At 34.8% G+C, this 18467-nt stretch overlaps 1 protein-coding gene across 1 annotated transcript in view; it reads left to right on the top strand.

Annotated features, from left to right (window-relative positions):
- Positions 1-15887, top strand: part of OTOGL (otogelin like) — a 127954-nt gene extending 112067 nt beyond the window's left edge. The window contains exons 48-58 of the mRNA XM_057316538.1: positions 327-434; positions 1836-1937; positions 2440-2544; positions 2630-2670; positions 4824-4887; positions 5958-6136; positions 6583-6687; positions 9144-9263; positions 10605-10650; positions 13454-13533; positions 14202-15887. Coding sequence (XP_057172521.1) covers positions 327-434; positions 1836-1937; positions 2440-2544; positions 2630-2670; positions 4824-4887; positions 5958-6136; positions 6583-6687; positions 9144-9263; positions 10605-10650; positions 13454-13533; positions 14202-14402 — 1151 coding nt within the window. The 3' untranslated portion in view covers positions 14403-15887. The remainder of the gene's footprint in view (positions 1-326; positions 435-1835; positions 1938-2439; positions 2545-2629; positions 2671-4823; positions 4888-5957; positions 6137-6582; positions 6688-9143; positions 9264-10604; positions 10651-13453; positions 13534-14201) is intronic.
- Positions 15888-18467: the final 2580 nt, after the last annotated feature.

Below are 18467 nucleotides of genomic sequence, written 5' to 3'. Positions count from 1 at the left end.
GAGTTCTGCTGGCTGCTCTAGCAAATTAATCAAACCCAAGGAAGAGGTTGTGGAAGCGTCTGAAATAGCCAGTCAGCCAGAAAGGGTACAGGTAACAAGGGGGGCTTGTAACTGGCATCTGTAGATAGTGTCAGAATTGGGTTGAATTGTAAGACACCCAGCTGGTGTCTAGAGAATTACTTGGTGCTGTGTGGGAACCCTCCTCCACCAAACACAGACTGAGTTAGCAGGACATATATAAATTCAAAGAGAACTAAACCATACTACTTTATTTATTTTATCATTTCACTCTATACAAATTTCCAAATACCTTGGTGTTTCCGCAGAGTGTGACCCCTTGAAATGCCCCAGTATTTCAATACCAGAATGCAGAGAAGACCAATTCATGATTCAGGTTCAACAGGAAGAGCCTTGCTGTTTTTCTCCTCTCTGTGGTGAGTGTTCTGTAAGATAACTTTTTCGAACCAAAGAGAGAATGTAGGGAAAATTTCTTATTTGATATGAATTTCATGGGACTGATGGTAACCAATATTCTGCTGATATACTGATAGGAATTCAACTGAATAAGAACAGTTGAAAAGAAGGTATGGCATTTTAAATGACTTGACAATTATCACAGTTAGCACTACTTTCCCTTATTATATATATGGACTATATATATCAGTCAAAACATTCTCAAGACAATATAATTAAGTTTTTTTTTTTCTTTAATAAGGCTAGTACCAGTTGTTTTTAAAGAAAAATTTAGCCTTGGCTTTCCTTGAAAAGCCAACTAAAATAATGGACTCTGCTAAGCCATTGGAGTACCTCTTTAAAACTTCATTTCATGTATCATGTGTGATATATGTGTGAGCATGGGGATGATGGAAGAGAATGGTAGAAATGAAAGGTGTCTGGAAAAAGAGTATACAGAAGCCATATAGACTGTCTGATGAAATGGACGTTGAAAAATAAAAAGTTCTCTATTTTCCATTTCAAGTGAATTTTCATATCAAAGCGTGGTGATTAATGTAGGTTTCAGATGTACCTATGGAAATCAAAACACATCTCTTTGTACCAGTTAAGATTCTTTGAGTGCAGGTGGCAAAATGGATTGATTTGGGCTAGCTTACACACAACCAATTACTGGAAGGCTTGGGGATCAAGATTTTGTAGGATCAAGATGAAGCAGAACAACCAAGCCCTGGGAAGGAGTGACACCAGCTACTCCAGATGGCGGTCACTAATGACTGAGTCAGCAGCATCTCTTTCCTGCCCCAGTGTGCCTCTGTTTATGATTCAAATGCCATAGAAAGAGATTCTTATTTGTCTAATGTGGGTTGTTCCTACACAGAGGCCTGCTGAGAGTCAGGCACTTTATTAAGAGTCATTCCAAGACTGCGTGGGTGGGACATTTCGTCAAGGTCTTTCAGAGAAGTGTAATTGAAGTGGGAAAGGGACACTGAACAGCCCAAAAGAACAGGTGCCTACTCTATTATTCTTTTCTGTAAATTGGAGTTATCAAGGGTAGCAAATTCAGAAAACTGAAGTAAATAAACCAATGACATTTTGATCCTAGGAAAAAGAAAGTTGCTCTAGAAATCTTACTGCTCTGTATTTCTGGTAAGACGGTGTTTTTCTCTGTCCCTGAGCTTGGAAAGCATATAGTGATATACTTAGTAGTACTGTTTTCATGACCAAGTAAGGGGATCTGTCTATTATAGCCTTATTTTCCCTGTTTTCTATTTTATTAAACATTATTTCATGTTGATTTTTATACGTGTGTAGTAATCCGAATTAATAATTAGTTTGTTTTTAGCTCAGCTGTGACTTCGGGCTTTTTGTTTTACCTTCAGTTTGTGAATCTTGCACCAAACCTATTCCACTATGTACTGATGGGGAATTTCTCACTGTGGATCTTAATACCACACATTTCTGTTGTCCACAGTATTATTGTGGTAAGTATATCTTAACTAATTTAAAATATTGAGATGTGTCCAATATTTGAGAAGCCCCATGAATCTTAGTTACACTGTTATATCAGATGTTTGTTGAATTCTAGCATGTAAAATATATATTAAGTATATGTAATGTTTTTATACATCTAAGAGCTCTTCTTGGATAACATCATTACCTCCTCAAGATAGATTACTATGACTTTTCTCATCATCCTAGAATTTCTAGCTTTCCAGGTGATTCCATAGGTTCTCTACTTCCTTTCTCTTCTTGCACACCTGGCATTTCTCAGGGCTCTTCACCTGCTGAGCTGTCCTAGTTCTACTACTGTTGTACGTGCTTGGGAGTCATATATTCCATCCCCAACAATATATGGCAGGTGAGTGGTGGGAGAGATAGGAGTCCATGCATTATATCAGCAATGGCAGTGAACTAAATAGTAGGTAGCGAGGACAAGCTTTTACGAGAAGCTAATCTTTATCCATGGAATTTTTTTCTATTTAGTTTGTGACCCAAATCTTTGTCCTGCACCACTACTCAACTGTGCAGAGGATATGAAGCTTGTCAAAGAAAATGTATCTGGTCAATGTTGTCCAACATGGCATTGCGGTAACTAATTTTCATACTTTGAAGTTTTATCACAGTACAGTGATATATTCTGACCAATATAATTATGTTGATTTTTGCCTTTTAGAATGTAGCTGTGAAAACCTTGTTATGCCAACTTGTGAAGTGGTAAGAACACATATTTTGATTGAATTGTCGTATTATTTAAATTAGTTTGTTCTTCCTTTATCCCCCTAATTTCTGAGTTCTCAGAGTTAATGAAATTATCCTCATTAAATTATACTGAAGTAGATTAAAGTAACATGCTCTGGTATCAGGGAGCAGTGAACCCTTTTTATTTACTTGAGATAAGAAAATGCAATCCATTTATCCCCCCACTAGTGACTGAATCTACTAGCCTTATATCTACTTCACTTCACTGGTCTTAAAATGAAGCAAAACATTGAAAGAAAGATTATTTCAATATTGAGAGGTGTCCCCAGGGATTCTTCAAGAAATTGTGCCAGTGATGCGTCTGTTGTGAAGGAGGAGGGGTTATAAACATGTAACTGTTGGTACTTTCTTAAGAGTTATCTATGAACATTTTGTCAATAAGGACGTTGAGGTCTAGAGAGAGCAAATGATTGATGGAGATCTTTAGGACTCAAACCAAGGGTTGTTTTATGTCCGTGTGTGTTTTTGCGTATTTCTTTATTCTTTCTACTCTGTGATAACTCTTTCATTTCCTTTAGAAACTATAGCCCAGACATACAACAAAACAAGAACAAAAGCAAGTTGAAACTGCCTTGTTTTTGTTCCTGGCCTGGAGTCTTCTTACCTGTGTTTTACTTTCCTCATCTGCAATATAAAAAGAATGACAATACCTATATCATATGAATAAGTTAATACAAATTAAGTACTTAGTACTGGACACATAGAAAGAGCTCAATAAGTATTAGCTATAATTATTATGATAAAATAAACACAGTACTCAGAATGTTAACCATAAGGTACAGATCTTCATGGAGAACTTTCTAGGGAAGTTAACCATCAAGAAAAGTTTGGAAGAAAGTGATAGGTTAGAATAACGGATGGAAGGAGTTGAACTATTCTAGATAGAGGCTAGGTAGAACATGAATAAATGCACCAAAGTGTGAGGTAAGATACGTAGGCTGAGAGATAGAGACCTCTATCTTGCCTTGAGAAAAAGCATCCAACTCTTGGTTTCGGCTCAGATCATGATCTCAGGGTCATGAGATCAAGCCCCGCATTGGACTCTGCACTCAGCACAGAGTCTGCTTGGCATTTTCTCACTCTTCCTCTCCCCCCCACCCTGCCCTGCCTCATCACTTGAACTTGCACTCTCTCTCTCTCTCTCTCAAATAAATAAATAAATAAATAAATAAATAAATAAAACCTTTAAAAAACAGAAAAAGGAATCAAATTAATCTTATTACTGATATCATATGAAAATTAAATGCACGCAGGAAAAATTAATACTTAAAAATGTAATTCTTGAAACTTTACATCTGGTACCACACTGAGAGGAACCTATACCATTTCTGACAGGGCAATGTTTAAGCATTGGTTTGATAGCAATTTATTGACACCTAAAGATTATACCACCCTTTTCTTTGTGTCCTCCTTATTGTAAGTTCTTTACCTGAATTGACCCATTTATTTCTCTAAATAAACCTAAGAGGTAGGCAATGTTATTATCCCCATTTTACAGATGAGGGAAGTGAGAAGAAGTCTGGCTCAGTAACCTTCCGGAGATCACACAGCTAGTAGGCAGCAAAGCCAGGATGGGCACAGAGCAGCCTTGCTCCTGAGTCTATGCTATTAGTCGCTCCGCTATACTCTTCTGCTCCTGGTTTATGTGCTGTAGGAGCCTTGCTCCATGCAAACATCTGAACCTTGGACCACTTCTATACAGAAGATCAAGAACATCTGCACCAACCAAAACTTCCAGGATTAGCACATATTCTCTTATCTCCAATTATCCACTAGAAGCCCAGAATCCAACAATATTTTCAAGTTAGTAAAGACTATAAAGATCATTTTCTCTACTTTCACCCATTTAATAGATAAAGAAATTAAAGTTCAGAGAGATTAGGTGATCCATAATCATATTGTTTATTGTGATTTTTTTCTGTAGGCTGCTAATTAAATGACCACTGGGTTAATCAAAGCCTGTTCACTATCAAATATTTATTAAGCACCTGATATGTGTCTGGCTGTGTGGTAGGGAACTTACTAGATGTTATACTGTGTATATATTTTTATAATTGTCATATAATAAGCTGTATAAGTCATATTTAATAATAATATCTTTCTAACAGGGAGAATTTACTGCAATAGACCATAACTTTCAGAGTGACTGTGGATGTGTACAGTATCTCTGCGGTAACTATGTTTTATCTAGCTTTTAAATGATATGAGTATTATTGGTATCTGTTGTTCACTATTAATAAATTATAAATGATTTCCTTTGAGTTGTATTACACATCTTAAGCCATTTTGCCAGTTTTTGAGTATAAAAATGCACTATAATTTTTCAGTTGCCTCTTTTGTAATATCTTTAAATGTTCTGACTAAAATGTTAATGGGACAGAAAAATGAATGTGTTTTTCAGAGGTTTTGCAGAATTTAAAGTTGATTCTATGGTTCTTTTAATATATATATTTAATATTTTAAAAAATAGACATCTAAAAGGGAGACTTTTTGCTCACTGTTCTATCATTATGGATGTTAACATTGCAAAGCATAGAATTGATTTTTCTATAAAATAACAAATCTTCATATTATGTATTAGTGGGTTAATAAAAAACCTGTTATTCAACAGCTTGAAACTTTTGCATTTTTATATGCAAGAAAGGTTAAATTCAGTTGTTGGCAAGGCACAAAGAGCTTCTGAGCTGAGTCTTCATCACTGTCCTAGCCTAACTTAACATGCTTTTACTTTGCATCATCTACCTTTGTCATCGAGTTTGATGACAAGGACTATTTATTTTGCATCACAACAAAATGGAAAATTTTCTTTCAAAAGAACCATTAAAAACCATGAAATGTTACTGCCACCATGAATAGCCCTACTAGTGTTGATTTTGATTTCCTTCCATTTATATCTACTCCCCCATATTACCATGTTATGTTTCCAGAAGAGAGAATAACAAGTAGCTTGATGATAATTCTAAAATTCTGGAATCTGCTATGAAGTATAGCTTTTGCAGGCAGTTCAAACGTAAAGAGGAGTTGAGTTTACAGATCACTTTCTTATTGTATGTTAAGGAATAAATGTGCTACATTCATTATTAAGTAAACTCTTGAGTTATTAACAATATATAGAGGTAAAAATCTTTATTGGTTTTGAAAAAACTGCACATCACAATGAAAACATAAATATCAATAAAAGTTCGATTTATTGATTAATAAAAAACTCAAAATAGTACTTTTCATTGACTTTCTTTTCTTAGAAAAGGATGATGTGTGTGTATTTCAAGAAGTATCAGTATTGAATCCTGGCCAATCTATGATCAAGTATCTGGAAGGGGACTTTTGTTATACAGTGGAGTGTCTGGAAGAAAAAGATAACCATACAGGCTTTCACACTCTGAATTTTACAATGGTGAATTGCTCAAAAGAATGTGACATTGTAAGTATTCTTTTTAAGTCATTCTGGTGGATAGTTAAATTAATCATAAAATGGCAGCTGTAGAGTTTTAACTAGTGAATACTGCATAAGTTAAAAGTATACCCTTGAATAGTTCAATAATCTATCAATGTGTAATATATCTATATAATGCATATTTTCCTTTCCCTGTGTATGATCCTGAGCCTTATTATCTATTTATCTATATAGCTTGCTTGACCTGCTTGATGAATCTTGGCTGCTAGAGGTAAAGGTTAATATTTACTTCACTTTCTAATACAGTCATATACAGTCAATTATTATTTGAAGTGTCTCAAATTCAACCCTTAAAATGCTTACAGGTGTTCTGAGAGAGCATGTAGTTATATTGGGAAGCACTTCCAGAATGGATTCATTAAAAATACTGGTATTGTTATGTGACTAATTAAATGTACTCTCATTATACCCAGCACCAGATGTACACTCCATCTCCAAGTGATTATGATTGCTGTGGTACCTGCAAAAATGTGTCCTGTAAATTTCAAATGGAAAATGGAACATCAGTTATGTATGAGGTATGAATTCCTTAGTTCCTAATATAAGTTCCTTGGAGGGTAGCTCTCTGTACTATTTTCTGAAGAAGAGGTTCTTAAGTCAAATAAGTTTGAAAAATATCACACATGCACACACACACAGACACACACAGGGTTCTACATACAATAAACACACTCATATACAGCACACAAGACATAGTTATATTTGTTACATTTTAAAGTTTCTGATAATTCCTGCTGTAAAGGAATATGTTTAACTCATTTCTCAAACTTATTTTAGTATAGATCCTCATTTTTTCCCCAGATGTGAGCAAAAATGGGCTTTGAGAATTGCTTATTTCTAATCCTTAGAACAAAGGGGAAAAACATTATTTTTTTCACTCATTTAAAATGAAGCATTTTAAAAGAAAATCTTAAAAAAAAAAGGGGGGGGGAGCGCCTGAATGGCTCAGTCAGTTGGGTGTCTGCCTTCAGCTCAGGTCATGATCCCGGAGTCCAAGGATCAAGCCCCTCATTGGGCTCCTTGATTGGTGGGGAGTCTGCTTCTCCCTCTGCCCCTCTCCCCTCTTGAGCTCTCACTCTCACTCACTCACTCTCTCTCAAATGAATAAATAAAAACTTTAAAAGAAATTTTTAAAATGAAGCATTTTAACAGAAATCTGAAATTCACAATGGTAACATTTTGTTATTTCAGGTATTGAAGATTTCAGTGGGTAAATAAGAGAAAAGATTTAGAATATTTGCCAATTTTTTTTTTTTACAAAGAAGACCTCAAGAGTCAGTAATGCTATATTTCATCTTTCCACCAAAAATAATAAAATAATTATTCAGTATTCTCCTATAGTCTCATAATAGCTCCATATAGGTTTATAGACTGACCTACTCCTTCCTAGAAAAGTGGAACTTTCTGTTATTAATGCAGTTATTAGTGATGTCATCAGTTTTAAGAGTGTCACTAATTCTTTATAACTTACATTATCTGAAACTTGTTCCAGTTTATTGTTGCCATTTTTAAGTTTTTCCATTAGAAATTTAATTTTCTAGAGGTCTTACTTCTGGTGTTCTTAATTACATGAGATTACTCACATACCCCCAAAACATATTTCTCCAAACTTGTGCATTTTATTAAATAAGAAAGATGAAAAATTGTCTTCTTGTGCCATAACCTATGTTTCACAGTTATGTGCAAACTAGTGTTACTGGTTTAAATAGTGTTGTTGATATAGTTTGTCTTTTTTTCCTAGCACTATTTCTGTTTTATAATATATTATTTTAAAGAAGGGGTTTTGAAAACAGAAGCTTCTAAAATGATGAGGAAGACATAGGTGTCAGTGAGAGAAAAGGAATCAGAGTTTACTTGGAAAAACACAGAAATTTGGGGCTAAATTTTAGTAAAAGGGCAACATAAACTCTATAATCAATAATCCAGGAACCATCTATGTATATGACTAGTATTCATTATGATAGCCTGAAATTTAAATTAAAGACTAAATTATGTCCAGGATATTTTTTGAGAACTCAACAGGTAATGCAATCAAGGTAAATATACATCAAGATCGTTAACTCCTCGCTCTTTCGAAGATAAGCTTTAGTTATCTAGAAATCTAATTTCTACAGAACAACTGATTTTTGATTTCAGATAAACAAGATAGTACTATTTGAACTGAATATTAGAATTACTATTTGAACTTAAATATTTTATTTTCTCTTATACCTGAACTTGTAGATCTTTTCTAATTGAGGTTCATAGAAGATCTAAAGATATTCGTAAGTTAAAATAAAATCTGGAGAAAAAGAAGTTCATCAAAATTCCTTACTGCACAGGAATCTTCAAGCCAGAGTTTGGCTAACATTTCAAAATGTGGGTTATAAAATAAAAATATAGATCGACAACTACAGCCTGATAATTATAATATGTCCAGCTGCTTTTATTTCTAAATAAGAATTCTGAAATCAGGAATGAAATAAACAGTTATTATGTTTAAAAATTTGTTATAGGAATATGTTTTAAAACAATGATAAGGAATATAAAACTCGAAGCAAAAGTCAACAGTCACCGTCATCCAAAGATTTTTTAATTGTTTTGTTGATAAGGGAGTAGAAGGAAGGATAAACAAATCTCAAGAAAGGAGGCATATTAACTAATATGATTTGTTGTTTTATAATTAGTGAGGGATTATTAGAACAAGACCTTTGACACTAGGCCAAATTGGATAATTAATCTTGTAGTAGAAACAGACATCTATTTGTTTTTCTTCTCTATCACTTCATTTCACGTTTACATCTCACTTCTAGTATGAAACCAAACACACATGTACACACACCATCTATGTATTTCTAATCCTTTTAGATAAATTTGGGGATATTTCCAGTATGCCACAGGAAGTTCTCTGCATCTTGACTTGGCTAGGAAATATTCTACTTAGGAAATATATCAGATTTTAATAAGCAAAACAGTAACTTTCTCTTATTTTTAGGAGGGGAGTACCTGGCATTATAATTGTACCACATATGAATGTGTTAAGACTGACGAAGGGACAATGATTCTGAACTACAGTATGGTCTGTCCCCCTTTTAATGAGACTGAATGCAAAATGGTTTGTACTTTATCATATCTAAGAAAATGTAGTATTACATATAATTTAGAAAACAGTATGTTTTTGAAGGTCATATGCACATACATTGTGGCTTATTTATTTGGGTGTATGTTTTATTTTCATGTATATATAAAAGCTCTATTACATTTCTTCAGTTTGCCATTTTGAGTTTAAATGGTGCTCCAAATAACTTTGATTCTTCGTGATCAGCAGACCTAGCCTCTCTTTCAGTATGAATTAATAATCAATTAGAGGTTGGCCAATTTTATTTCTTAAACACATAGCCAGATTTATGACACCATTCTCTTTTTAATGCATGCTGGCCTAAATTTGTCTTAACTTCTCTGATCACAGGCCATGGTGGAACCTGGCATATATCACAGCACTGCTGATCCATTAGCTTAGATACCCTGATTCCTTATTCTCTCAGAAAAGAGTCCATTGGGAAAGTAGATTTTTGGAGGTGATACTTTTTTCTTACAAGATCCTTTGTAGATTTAACTATATAGGAGATAATAATCCCTAATGAAAAGTGAACTTTGTTCTATTGTGTAGGCAATATTTTTCTTACGTGTACAGAAATAGCATAGTCTCATTGATTTTTTTCTTCTCAAGATGTGCCCTCGTAGTGATGGTGGCTAACTGGCTGGGGAGGTAGATACCATATATAATAAAGTAATAGAATTTCAGCTCTGGAAACAATATTAGGCCTCATCTTATTTCACAGATTCATTATTATGGCATAAATTATTTTACTTGAATTGCAATTATCAAGTTACTAAAAACATTAGCGGCTTACTGTAAGAATGCAAAAAGATAATTAATAAAATTGTCTTAATTTAGTCTTAGGCAAGAGTCATCCTAAAGTGGGGGATTTTTTTGAATAAAATGTGAAAGAAAAAGATACATCATTTTAACATTCAATTATATTCAGGACCTTAGTCTTGTTTCATAGAGTACTTTTAGGTTATTTCAAGGAGTTGAAAAAAACATAATGGCCTCTATTTAAAGCACCTATTAGTACTTCGCTTTGGCAAGAATTTTTTTTGTGTTGTTTAAAATGTTTTTTAAAATAAAAAAAATAAATATTCTTTTAAGTAAGTTAATCTTTTTGCACTTTTTCTTACTAGTGAAGAAATAACAAAAGTTTAAACAAAATATTAGCTCCTAATTTTAAAAACAAATAAATTCTCATTAGAAATAGTTAAATTTCTGTAAGTTTCCTATAAAGGTTTTGTGATATTTAATAAAAATACCAAGAGAGTTAGTTTTCTATTTCTAGTCCAAGAGGAAAATGAACAAACATTGTGAGTTTTGACTTTATTCCTTCTCTCTTCCTAGAATGAAGGGATTGTAAAGCTTTATAATGAAGGCTGTTGCAAGATCTGTAAGTGAAGACATATTACATGCATTAATTTGATAGATTAGTTTTAATTGCTCATGGTGATTATGCTTTTTCTAATAAAATTCAGATCTTATGATGCAAGGAAGGAAGCACATTTTATAATGTTATTATTTAAATGTCTGTCGTGTGGTTAATTATTTTGTAATTTAGTCTTCTGGAGTTTGAATAAAGTGTTTTTACTTTAGATGAATTTTAACCTAAATATCAGAAATTTCTTTACTGTTGTATTTCCCAAAAGATATTGTATAGGATTTTAATAGGTTTTAAATTTAAAAGGTCTCTATGGTCAAATTTGCTTGGAACATGTGGGGCTATACAAAATTAAATAGGTAATGATGAGAATGGCATTGTGACTTCAATAAGGACCTTGGATTCTATAGCTCCACGTTGATTATTAAACAAGTAAGTACAGTTTGATATTTGAGGGCAGAAAGAGAAAGATCTATGCAACTGACCATAATCCTACCATTTATTGCCTACCATACATCGGCACTATTAAGACCCCTGCAGACAGTAGTGCAACCAATCTTCACAACAGTTCTGGGAGGTAGATGGGGAGGTAGGTATGGTTTCTCCTATAGATAAGGAAATGAAGTTTCAGAAATATGATTGCACTAATTAGTAATGACTCAGGCCTATCCAGTGCCTGGGTCCAGGACCTTTCAATTCTGCCAAGCTCTCTGAATTTACAGAATAATACCAAGCTACCTCAGTTTCTCCCATCTGACATGTAAGAACTTGTGAAATAGTTTCTGCTTTGGTATCACAAAATCCTTGTCTGCAGTCTTTGCTTCTGGGTGACTGGGCTATCTTGGGGAGACTGGATGTTGGATACTATTGCAGATGCTGTGCTAAACAAAATATGTTACACTAGATTTTAAGGAATGAATAGGAAATGTCTCTTGGTACAAATAAGTTCAGCCAGCTAACAATAATTTATGCTGTCCCAGTTGTATTCATCGCACGAATTAGCTAAACAAACTGATCTCTATGAAGTGCCTGCCATGTATCAGGCTCTCTCTTAGGCACTGGGACTATGATAGTGAATGAAACAATACCTGCATGCCTAGTGAAGAAGGGGGAGAAACAATGAACACATAAATACATAGTGAATGAAACAATACCTGCATGCCTAGTGAAGAAGGGGGAGAAACAATGAACACATAAATACATACTACTGTGTCAGGTAAAGATGAGTGATATAAAGAAAAATAGTTACAGACTAAAAGGGATAGAGAGTGGGGAGCTGGGTTGTTAATTTAAGTGAGTGGTTAGAGAATTCCTCTGTGATGACATGTCATCTGGGTAGAGACTGAATGTCTTTGGGAAGCCAGCCAGGAAGAATAACAAGCGTTGAAAGCAGAGGAGTAGCAAAGTTTGGCTAAGCACAGGGATGAAGGTGACAGAAAGAAGAGGATAGGAACCTTACAGGTCATATTAAAGATGACTTCTTTCTTAAGTCTTCTTTCTCCTTACATGAGAATAGAAAGGCTAATAAAGTAACTAACCACTGAGTGAAAGCACCATAAGGTACACACCAGCCTGCCCTCTATCAACAACTCTGAACCTCCAACCAGGCTATGGTTGGGAGGCCAGGGAAAGGAGAAGGAACAAGTATAGGATTCTGAGGAGGAGCCATGAATGAGATGGAGGAAAACCAAAAAGGGTGTTTCAGAAGCCAAGTGTGGAAAGTCTATCAAGGAGGAGAGAGTGATAGACTGGGTCAAATGCTGCTGAGAAGTTAAGTAGGATGAGAACTCCATAGTTAGCCCTTTGAAGGTCAAGAGTGACCTTGAGAAGGACAGTTTAATTTCAGGCAATCTTTACTACACATCTCTTGCTTTAACTGGAGTAGTTTAACTTTTAGATATGTTACATGTTGGAATTTCATATATGCACTTAAAGATTTTGTGGCTAAACTAGTTTGGAAACTGGAGATCTAATTTCAGTCTTTTGCAAACAAGGAAACTCAGCAGAATGAGTTCATCGACTTTCCTAAAGTCACAAAGCAAGTAGTGTCAGAGTGAAGTAAGAACCTTGGTCTTTTTGCATCCTGACTCAGGGGTTATTTACATTCACTATCATATAGTGTTAAATATCTATTCTTAGGTGTATTATGAAGTGGTCATCTATCACACACACAGAGGCATATTAATATATTATTAATTAATACAAAGTATTTTAATGTGAAGTCCTGAGAGATCATTTCAAAGCCATAAATATCAACTATAATATGACTCATCCATACATTTCAAAATGGTTGCTAAATAATTCAGTTACATTCATGTATGATTTTATATTGAAATCTATTAAGATAAAGTGGTTTTAAAACTGCTTTTAACTTTAAAATAGATTTATGTATATGTGTATAGAAGCCTAATTATATACATGTATATTTACTTCTGCATACAATGTTTCATTCTAAAAATTATTTCATATTTTTAGAATTTTAAATATATATTTTATCTCTCTATATGATACACACAGGTTGATGTTAGCATTATTGCATGTGTGGAATGTTTTGATTTATGATTATGATTATTCTAGGACAATAAGGTAAAGAGGTAAGTATAATGCTAAAAAATATGAGAAAATCTATTTAGAAAGTGAAACTAAATATTGAACATAAAGTATATGAGGGAAATTTTAAGTATACCTTACTATAGGAATATTTTTATATAAATATAGACATTTATTATTTTAAATATATGCATATGTTTAATTGAGTTAAGAAACAATCTGCCATGGGCCTTCTGATGAAAAAATATATTCTGTATTTTATCAGGCAAACGAGAAGAAAGAATATGCCAGAAAGTGATCATTAAATCAATCATAAGGAAACAAGACTGTATAAGTCAAAACCCTGTAAGTGGAAAAATATAATTTGTTACATAAAGGGCATGTGTCTTTCCAAAAGTATATGTGTCACAGCACTAATGCGTTTGTAAGTCAACAAAATGCCGGCTGTCACAATATTTATCTTTGAGATTATTCATACATCTTAATATTAAAATATTCTGTTTGTGAGGAAGTGCAAACTATTCTTAGCATAAATAATCAATAGTTATGAATCATAATTGCAATCTAGAGAGATGAAATTAAAGCCAAATATATTTGACTACATATTTTCATAACTATGCAATTTTACTCAGCAGAAATAGTCTTAGTTCTAACTTTACCCCATTTAATATGACCTATCCAATGCTACAGTCTACACGAGCCATGATATAATACAGATTACAATAGAATCATTGTGAACATTTTACATATACCTGACTACTTATATGTGCACATTTATTTCAGAGTTCGATTTATGTCAGCCTTACTATCTTGGGCATCACCGTGAAACATCTGTTGGACTTATTCAAGTTACTAAGTTTTAACCTGGTATTTTTTGCAGTCTTCTAACATATAGAAGCTTGAGAGTTATTATAGTGATAATGAAGTTTTGCTTTCTTTTGATTTCTCATAAGAATTGAATAGCCAGTTTTGAAAAATTTTAAGAATTCCTTTCTCATTGTCTCTCCTGAAAGGTAAATGTTGCATCTTGTGATGGAAAATGCCCATCTGCTACCATATATAACATCAATATTGAGAGCCATCTCAGATTCTGCAAGTGTTGTCGTGAAAATGGAGTGAGAAACTTGTCTGTGCCTCTGTATTGCTCAGGAAATGGCACTGAAGTCATGCATACCCTCCAGGAACCTATAGACTGCACATGCCAGTGGAATTAAACTTTTGGATTCTAGGAACTCTATGCAATAATCATAATGTCAAGTGAAGTTACTTTCTAACACTATTATTTAGGCACTGGAAGATTTATACTATTTAATAATAATGTATTATTCACACTCTTGGGATATGGCAATTTAAGACTTGGTACAAATATATGCAATTTCCTAGAAAAAATAGATTTATTGATTTACTCTATTTTAGAGAATCAAATGATTTTAAGTTGTTCAGCTGAAATGCAGTTATGTATATAAATGCAACCTGCCATAGCCCTGGGATATTCTCATCAATTAGAAAGGTTTTTTGCAGAATTTTTCAGTTGCACCCAATAGTAATTTTTTTGCTTTACAAAGTCTGCCATAGCTACCCAAATTAAGATAACAGTACACTTTCATCGCTACTGTTTAGTCTGGTAAATGTAATTAGTTAAAATTTGCATCTGGATAGTCATAAAGAGTAGGATACTTAGAGACAGATCATAGAACTACAGGATTAGATTATTTAAAGCCTGAATGAATATCAGGGTTGTTATTGCAAATTCCTCTCATTTTGCAGGTGTATCAGGTCACTGGAGAAGCCGTGCGACTTACACCAAATGTCTTTGTGCATTCCAGTCCTATGCTCTTTTCTTTTGAATGGTATAGTAAGGTGTCTGTCACAGAATCTTTGATTCTTAAGAGTTTGCTTTGCATAGAACCAAGAATTTTAAATTCAATTCCTTTTAAAGAAATGAAAAAAAAATGCCACACATATGTAGGTATATACATACATATAACAGTAATCCCAATAATCGAAAATGGAGAAATGTTGCATCAGTTGTTAAATAGTGGAGGGATATCTTGGACTTTTATTTTTTATACCATTACGACGGTTGTTAAATATGGCGTTACTACTTAACATTTAATTATTTGCTATCTCATGGACCTATGGTTTTTGATATGTATTTGCATTTGATCGAAGTTGCGTGCTATTTTGCTTTTCATGCTGCTGCTTTGCCAATGAAGAATGAAATAAAATTATTTGAATGTATTAATAATTTTGCAATGGAATGCTGCACTTTTTAAATATAGTATTGACATTTGCAAGGAACTTATCTTGAGATCTTTGCAAATCCCCAAATTTTCTGCCACTTAGGGTATAGAATTATTTGAGTAGGGCATTTCCTCATCTGTAAAAAAGAGAATGCCCTACCTGGTATGATTGTTGTGGGGATCAAACAAAGTCAAATAGCAACAAGAGAACAGTAAAGGTGCATTGAAAAGCAAATGCGGGGCCTGATGGACTACGTTCAGATTTCAGCTAGGTGAGTAGCTTGGTTTCAAAATCACGCTTCCCAGAAAAAAAATGCAATTTATTAGATATTTTGGACCTCCAGGGTTACTAAAAAACGAGTGAAAGAACGAAATGAACATTGCATCAGCAATCTCCCAGTGTCTACTGTTTATAAAAACTGACTTTATCTTATTTGTGCTTAATAAAAGTGTTTCATCTAGACATTAACATTTCAGTATTCTTTGACTCCTGTTAACATACAGGTTGAATCAAATGTCTTTGGTTAAAATAAATTAACATTGCTTGAGAGAAACTATTACGTACCTCAGCTGAGGCACATAAGTTGTATGTTGTCTGCCACGCATTTCTTTATTTTCATCCTCTGTAAAATATGTGTTATTAAATTAAAAATCTAAATCAAGTTTAGACCTATTTGTGGGGGAACAGGGGAAACATTGTCCTAGAACATCATAAGCATTCTGCAATGCAACAGATAGGTATTGAGCACCGGCTATGTGGCAGGTGCTGTTCTGAGCTCTGAGCACATAGGTAAAATAAAGCAGACACAGTGCAGACCCTCCTGTAGTTTAAAGTCTAGTTAGAAAGCAGGCATGAGTTAAATAAACATACCTATGAGAAAGTTCAGAAGGAGAGCCCAAAACTTTGGAATGTAGCATATGATACAGGTGGCCCTCAAATCATCAGAGAGGATGATTTGGGACACCTGGATAATAACCTGGACAATAACTTGGTGTTGGGACAACTGGATAATAAGTTGGACAAAGAGAAATTTGGATTCATACATCTACTGACATGGGGATAAATTCTACATGAATCAGAGGTTTAAATGTTCAAAAAGGAAGGGGGAGGGTAGAACTTCTAAAGAAAATATGGGAGAAATTGACTAATACCTTCGAGTGGGGGAGAGTCGTTCTGACTCAATATCCAAAGGCCCCGAAGAAAAGATTGATAAATTTAGCAGGAAAACTGGAAACAAATTCTGCAAGACAAAACAAGTCAAAGTCAAAAGAAAAATGTAAAACCAAAGCACAATATTCACCATGTATGGCTGATAAAGGCTAGTCTTCTATATAAAGAGCTCCTAAAAAAATCACAAAAGGAAAATATGAACAACCTAATAGAAAAACGGGCCAATAACTTGTACTGATGTTATAGAGAAAAAGAAATAATACTTGAGGACACGGGAAGAAATCGAGCATACTTTTTTTTTTTTTTAGGATTTATTTATTTATTTGAGAGAGAGAGGGAGAGAGAGAGAAAGAGAGTTAGAGAATGGTGGGGAGGGGCAGAGGGAAAGGCAAAGCGAATCCCACGCAGAGTCTGAGCTCAGCACAGAGTCCGACGCGGGGCTCAATTCCACGACCTCGAGATCATGGTCCTAGTGAGACCAAGAGTTGGACACTCAACTGACTGCGCTAACCAGGCACCTGATGGAGCCTACTTTTAATAAAAGTGTTTCACATTCAATTTACACTGAAAAGCCATTTCTTACCTACAAGATGGTAACCAATTAAAAGTTTAATTATACTTTTATTTTTTAGGCTAGGCAGCTTATAAACCACAAACATTTATTTCTTACAGTTCTTGAGGCTGGGAAGTCCAAGATCAAGATGCCAGCAGTCTTCTTGCTGTTTCCTCACCTGGCAGGAGGGGTGAGGGAGCTGTCTGGGGTCTCTTCTGTAAGGGCACTCATCCCATTCATGAGGGCTCCACCCTCATGTTCTACTCACCTCCCAAAGGGCCCACTTCCGAATACCATCACACAGGACGTTAGCATTTCAACATATGAATTTAACGTGGGGTGGGGAGTGGGAGATACAAAATTCAGACTCTACCAAGTAGGTTGAAAGGTGACTAGTGAGTGGTAAACTGAGCTCATATATACACCCCTCCTAATGTACTCATGCCCAGATTCACTCAGACACACGCTCATGTTTCTGCAGCTGGTGGTCCTGGACCTGCTCCCACCTTCATGGTAATTCTCAATGCAGGCAGCCTGAAACGGCGAGGCAGGAACGGCACAGCACATGTGCAGAGGACCAGCCAAAGCCATTGGCCTCCTTGTCTTCCCCTGACCAGCGTTTTCTTTCTGCCTGCCATAGGCACTCTGGCTTCTCACACCACTTCTGAGCTTGGAAGAAGCACCGTAAACCCCAGGACTACCCTGACAAATTGGGTGACACAGCCTGGAATAAAGAGGGAGTAAATATCCTGTAAGGTAAACTCTGAGCAATGAAGACAGGCCCAGGAGCCAGCAGGTAACTTGCTCACTGTCACTCCTCATCCTCACGGATGATTCCCAGTGCCTCGGTTCCTTTGGCCTTTCCAGATACATCTGTATTCTATGTGAGCTGTGGCCCACTCTCTAATAATTTGACTTGTATTTAGCTTTGTTTCTCTCCTGCCCCACTTCCCTTAATTCAGTTCCTTGCAGAGTCTCCCCCACGTCAGTAGGTAACAATTTTAATATCTGTGTGTGCTATGTCAGCATGTACTTGAACCACGTACATATTTCCTGACAGGCTCAGAAATTTACATTAAAACTACAAAATGCTAACTTTAGCTTATTAAATCAATAAAGATTGAGCTGTTTACTATGTCCTGGTGGAAGGGAGAAGAGTGAAAAACCAACTCATGCAGTTTCTAGGAGAAAAAGAATATAAAACATGTACCTAAATAATTTCTATTGTCATTTTATTTATTTTCGCTTTTCTCCCTGCCTCTCTTGATCCAGGATTAAATTGAATATATATGTTTAATTCTCAATTTCTTTA

This window comes from Ursus arctos, unplaced genomic scaffold (genome assembly GCF_023065955.2).
Source record: "Ursus arctos isolate Adak ecotype North America unplaced genomic scaffold, UrsArc2.0 scaffold_21, whole genome shotgun sequence".
Classification (NCBI taxonomy): domain Eukaryota; kingdom Metazoa; phylum Chordata; class Mammalia; order Carnivora; family Ursidae; genus Ursus; species Ursus arctos.
The sequence above is the reverse complement of the archived record's forward strand: the minus strand, read 5'-3'. Positions and strand labels throughout refer to the sequence as shown.